The sequence below is a fragment of the Myotis brandtii genome, unplaced genomic scaffold, assembly GCF_000412655.1.
Source record: "Myotis brandtii unplaced genomic scaffold, ASM41265v1 scaffold404, whole genome shotgun sequence".
NCBI lineage: Eukaryota > Metazoa > Chordata > Mammalia > Chiroptera > Vespertilionidae > Myotis > Myotis brandtii.
In genome coordinates this window covers 89,759-96,232 of record NW_005365520.1, presented here as the reverse complement: position 1 = coordinate 96,232, position 6,474 = coordinate 89,759, and the positions used below count along the sequence as shown (strand labels likewise).

At 32.0% G+C, this 6,474-nt stretch overlaps 1 protein-coding gene across 1 annotated transcript in view; it reads right to left on the bottom strand.

The window, feature by feature from the left end:
* Window positions 1–224: 224 nt before the first annotated feature.
* The window catches only part of LANCL3 (LanC lantibiotic synthetase component C-like 3 (bacterial)), a 51,335-nt gene continuing 45,085 nt past the window's right edge, over window positions 225–6,474 (bottom strand). Inside the window, exon 6 of the mRNA XM_014545374.1 lies at window positions 225–1,056. Within this exon, the coding sequence (XP_014400860.1) occupies window positions 897–1,056 (160 nt within the window). The 3' untranslated portion in view covers window positions 225–896. The remainder of the gene's footprint in view (window positions 1,057–6,474) is intronic.

The window sequence follows — 6,474 nt, the reverse complement described above, 5'->3', positions numbered from 1 at the left end:
ATCAAAGGCAGAAATGACACACTTTTGTAGTGGTTACCCTGAATGAGTGATTTTTACCATGAGTATATTTTACAGTTCAGCTAATAGCTTCATAGGAATTACATTTAAAAATTATAATAGACATTAACAGCTCACACTTCAAACTGAGAAAAATAGTTGACAGTAACAGTTGCTACAGTATTTGCTAGTCTATGAATTTTACTATTCTAATTGAGCTTTGGGGGAAGAGGGAACCAGGAAAAGATGGTTAAAGAAACTTCAAATTTCAGGGTTTAAGCAAAGTTATGATATGTGCCCAGGATATTGATAAAAAGTAGAGATTCATATGAAAATCTCTCTATTCAGTAAAAAGAATACATTTCAATAAGTAAAGGCATAGGAAAACTAAGTTTCCTTTTTTGTCCTTCAGCAACCTGACACTGCATCCCTCCTAGAAGCTTTCAGCTGAGCAATTACTTTAGTTTTAGATTATTCCCCAACTCCTCCCAATTTTATTTCTAAATTTAGGGGTGAATAGTCAACTTCTCTCTCCAATTGCAAAGATATTGACATTTTATTGCCTTTGTCCACATTTCAGTTTTTATGTCCCAACTAAAAAATGAATAATTTATTTTTCCCTTTCTCCTCTGATCACTAATTTCATTCCTAGTCTCTGAAATATTGAATTTCTATGGTTTAGAAGAGTTGTAGTGTCTTCATTTTGCAGGTTCTCAGACAGTTCTCCCTTAAGTCTGGTATCATGTTGCCTTCACCTGCCTGCCTTCCTTTCTTTCTTCCCTTCTTCCTGTGGCAATGTTAAGGCTCATGGTTGTGATACCATTGACTGTGGCTTGTGTGGAAACTGCCTTGGGTAGCTCAGGAACCTTCTACAGGGCCACAGTGGGAGATGGATCCTTCTAAACAAAGACGCTGAAGAGAGGGAATTTAGCCTGACTGGGTTGCAGCAGATCAATCAGAAAGCACACCGTCCCAGAGAAGCCTTCATACAAGCTGTATATACTTTCAAGGACGTGAGAACCGGCCTTCAATTCCTCAGTAAATAAAAACTCAGCAAACCTAAAAGAAGAAAATATGAAGAGTTTTAACATTAGTGTTTCCACATAATTGGCTTTGGGTTGCTTCTTCCTCCTCTCTGCTAAGTTAAAATGTTAGCATCATTTTATTTCCAGAATTATATAATATTTTAAGAATGACTGTTCCTTTAAAAAATGAATATGCTGTTTTTCTGCAGGAATATTATTTCTGAACTCGGTTTCATTTATATGTGACAGAGAGCAGAGACTGTGAAACTATATGCGCAAGATTTTATACAATCTGTGCTTTGGGTAAACAAAGGGATAAGATGAATGAGAATAAGCAAACCACATTTTATAGTCGTGACATCAAATAGCAAACTCAGCTATAAGACAGATTGTTTTTAGGACATCTGCTTTAAAAATAAATCACTGGTATCTAAATTCTCTATGAAAAAGCTTTATCTGTTTACTGGTATTTATCACAAATCCTATTGAAATTATTTAGAATGAGTAACATTTTTAGTAGTTAACAGCATTTAAAGTGCTGTTACCTATGCCATCTTTTTACTGACTTGTTCTCCTTATTCCCATCAACAACAAAAATAACCACCAATTCAGAGGCTGGAGCTCATGGGATGGTAAGGCTTGACAGCTGATATTGCCATAAAATGTAGATAATTGCTACTACATAGGGAATCTTATGAAGAGTAATTACTTATTGGATGTTTTTAAGGTTCTTGGAATTATTGATGGCAGATTAAAATAAATCAGCAGGACACCTATTGCAATTCTGTTTAGTGTAAATTTTCTATCAACTGTTTTCCTATATATGCAACAATTTATAAATAAAATTAAAATATTTAAATAGTAGAATAATGATGCCTTCTTACGAGTTAATTAAAATTTGTAATTGTACAATGAAGCTTCATGGTATAGTTTCAAGGAATCTTAGCCTTTTTATGATATGTGCCCAGGATATTGATAAAAAGTAGAGATTCATATGGTATAGCTTCAAGGAATCTTAGCATGGGATCATTGGGCAGTTTGAACTCCAACTCAGAAAAAAAGTCTTCCAATACATAAAATAAGACACATAGGATTCCAAGGGGAATTAATTATATTAAAAAGAACAGCAAAAAATTTTAAAACCAAACTTGCAATATAATAATATATGTTTTCTTTATTAACACATTAAACAGTAGTAGAGCTAATAACTGTGGACATTTCTAAGTAGTGATGGGAGTGAAATAAATCTCACAATATCAGTAACAAGAGTAATATGATGACATGTGAATATCTGTGACTTCTATTGGTGACAGAGTCACAGCTACTGCTATTTTCCTATGGCTTATTACCTACATTTAGAATTGAAAGAAATGCTACATTTCAGTTTGAGATGTAATACTTTTCTCAAGTAAATTCACAAACCCCAGATTAAGAAGCCCCGCTGTAGTAGAAAGAAGAACTTTGAAGTTGCAATACTCAACTCTGGTAATTTCATGTTATATGACCTTTGGAAAATTTTAAAATCTGACTTTAAAATTATGAAGTTACATATTGCATATAATTACCTGTAAAGATTAAAGATACTATATGTTAGGCTCTGAGCATATAGCAAGCATTCAATACATGATAAATTTCATTTTTTCACATAAACACATTATAGCAGAGCATTTGTAAAACAGAGATAAACATTCCACCATACTTTAGAAGAAATCCATAGTTAATTTTGCTTTCGCTTTTTCCAACCTTTCCCCCCTAAGTTTAATTGAGTTATGACATTGATATTAGTGTGTATAAGGTAATATTTGGTATCATATGTTGTTTTACTTAATAATAATCTGATAAACTTTTTTGTGCTTTTCAAAATTAGTTTCTAAATGATATACAGCAATTTACAAGTGTACTAGCAATGTATGAGAGTAGCAGTTTAATTGTATATAGTGTGTTATCATATTAAAGTAAAAATGATTGCTTCCACACAATGTACACAATGGTGCAGAATTCAAAATAGCAAATTCCTTTTTTTAAAAAAATATATATTTTATTGATTTTTTACAGAGAGGAAGGGAGAGGGATAGAGAGTTAGAAACATCAATGAGAGAGAAACATCGATCAGCTGCCTCCTGCACACTCCCCACTGGGGATGTGCCCGCAACCAAGGTACATGCCCTTGACTGGAATTGAACCTGGGACCCTTCAGTCGGCAGGCTGACGCTCTATCCACTGAGCCAAACCAGTTAGGGCTAGCAAACTCCTTTTACTAAAAAATTCTGTCAAAACAGAAGTCAGAATGGTAATATAAAACTAAAAAAATACAGACACTGAGATCATGACATATCAAAACCTGATGATTATGACTAAAACTAAACTCAGAGGAAAATTCATTGATCTGAGTTTTTAATTAGAAAGATGGAAAAGATGGAATTATTCTAGTTAATATTTTTTTAAAAAACTATTGGAAATAACAAATTAAAGGAAAGGAACACTAGAAAGTCAAAGCATAGGCAGGAAATAATGAATTGGAAAGCAAACGAGAAAAACAAAAATAATTAATAAACAAAACCAAAGCCAGTTCTTTGAAAGCATGAACAACATAGACAAAATGCTAGTGTGTCTGACCAAAAAAGAAAAGGATTAGGAATTCAAAGGGGCATATAAGCAATGATATGGAAGATTTAAAATATCATAGAACTATACTGTTAGAGCCTTACCTCAAACATTTGAAAATCTATATAAACTAGATGTTTCTATAGTAATATATTTACTTCCAAAAATTAATTTAAGAAGAGATAGTAAACCTGAAAAAATAAATATTCATAGAAGAGACAGTAAAGGTTGTTAACTATTTTTCTGTGACCATCAATTCCAACTGTAGGTTAAGAGTAATAGGTGATGACCAAGTAATAATTATTCCAGATAGGTACATATTGTTTGAAATTATTGTCTCAGGAACTGCCAAAATGAAAGAAGTCTCCCCATTTTGGACCACACCATATTTAACTTTGAATTATAATAAAGTGGAAATTTTAGTATTCTGTGCAATTAAATGCAATGTCCACATAATATTCAGTTATTACCTGAAAATTTTCATTCTATGACTGTGAGAAATTTAAGTTGTCTAAAGGCGCCTAGACTCCAGAACCTTATAACTAAGACTCAGTAAGCTAGAACTGGTCTGCCAGAAAAATAAAGGGTTGTTCTGACTTTTTAAATAGGCTTTTTAGGGCTTGACAACCTCTGATGAAATTTATGCCAAAGGTGATATAGCATTAACCTAGATAAGATCCAAAAATGACTTTCTTTTTCTACATTTGGGAAATTAAGGGTCAGGCTGCAACCTGAACAGATTAGGGAGCCATGAATAAAAGTATGTTAACAGAATTCCTAAACAATGGAGCTTCAAACAGAGGACTTACATAGGTTAGTATTTTTTTTTCAATGCATATACACGAATATCATAAAGGGTATTTTATGTTTAACACTGACTATTAGATAAGTTGGCTTAGGAAGGCCTCTCGGAGAAAATTACTTTTGAGTGAAGTTCTGAATGAAGTGAGGGTGCTGGAAGATATATGTAAAAAGTGAGCATTACAGGTAGAATGAACCAAATTTCAAAGGCCTTGAGGTAGATTGTACCTGGCATCCTAACAAAATCACAAGGAAGCTACTATGGTGGAAACAACCAAGAAGAAGAGTAAATAGGGGATGGTATCAGGGAGGCAAATCCTTTAGGGCATTTTGCTCAAAGGATAGACTTTGGCTTTTACTCTGAGTCAAATGGGAAGCCACTGAGTTATCATGAATAGAGGTATGTCATAATCTGACATAAAAATACATTATAAGAAGCGAATTTAAAAGATCATGGTGAAACAGAAAAGCATTCCTAATTAAATTAGTATAAAGGCAAGGCTGTTTACTATCCCTCTTATTATTGAACACTGTTTTTGGAGACTCTGACCCATGCAATAAGAAATTTTTATAAAAAGAGTATATAAATGAGAAAGGAAGTAACAAAATTTTAATTATTTGCAGATAATATGAGTGCCTATTTAGAAAACCCAGCGAAATATAATGTAAATCTCATAGAAAATGTAGGTCAGTAAGGTGGGCAGATATATCATTATGATATTTATCAAAACTAAGATAGTTATAAGATGAAATGCAGATTTATATGAAAGAAATGCCTTTTAGATTGCTAAACTGCAATAATATGTATGTTTTTAAAAGCTTTCATAAATACCAGTAATAAATGACATGAAAATATAGTAGAGGAAAAGATTCCCATCACAAACCTGGAAATAAAACACTAGGAATAAAATTAACAAGACATGCATATAAGCCAAACCAATGGACTTGGACAACAGGGGGATGGGAGCATGAGTGTGCGGGGGCGGGGAGGAAGTTGAGGTTTAATGGGGGGGATGAGGACACATTTGTAATACCTTAACTAATAAAGAATTTTAAAAAATTAACAAGAAATAGACATGATCTTCATAAGATCAAAACTTTACCAAATGACATTTTTAAAAATTGAAATAAACAGACAATATACCAGATTCCTGGATGGAAAAAGTCAGTATTCTAATGTTAATTCTCACTAAAGTAACTTATTAATTAATTGAAATTCCAATTAAATTGTCATAGGATTTATTTTAACTAGAAAAATTGATTCTAAAATACAATTGGAAGAATGAGAGACTAGCTAAGAAAAAATTAGAAATAAATGAATGATAAAATATAGAAAGTCCAGAAACAAACCCATATATCAATGTAAATTAATATTTTCCCCTTTTTTGTAATTTTAGAGTGGGAAAAGTCTTTTTAAGAAAAATCTAAAATCCAAAAATCTTGTAACTTCGACAACTTTGACAAGAAAAATACTTAAAATTTTGGTTTGGTGAAAGACCATGAACTAAATTGAAAGATAAATACAAAGTAGGAAAGTATTGACAGAGTATATTGACAAAGAGTTACAATCTTCAATATAAACATCATAATAGGAAAAATGGGCAAAGATGGGCTAGAAATAAAATGGGTCTAATGACTTCACTTCTAAAATTTCTCGTACAAGTAATGCTTGCAAAAAAAAAAAAAGAAAGAAAGAAAAAGAAATGCTTGCACAAGTGCATAGAAATGTATGTACTGGATATTTGGGACAATTTAGTTTGTATTAGTGAAGACTGAACTTATACAAATGTCCACTACTTAAAGGTTGTTTAAATTAATCATGGTACATCCATAGTTAGTAATTATATAGTCATTAAAATTATGAGATAGATCTATACAAACTGAAAAGGTATCCCTTAAAATTGTTTATTTAAAAAATAGATTGCAAACAGTATAAAAAATACTGTTATACATTTATTAAGAGTGCATAGTTGATGTATTATTTTTACATTTTTTAAACTTTATAACTACTAGAGGCATGGTGCACAAAAATTTGTGCACTGGCGGG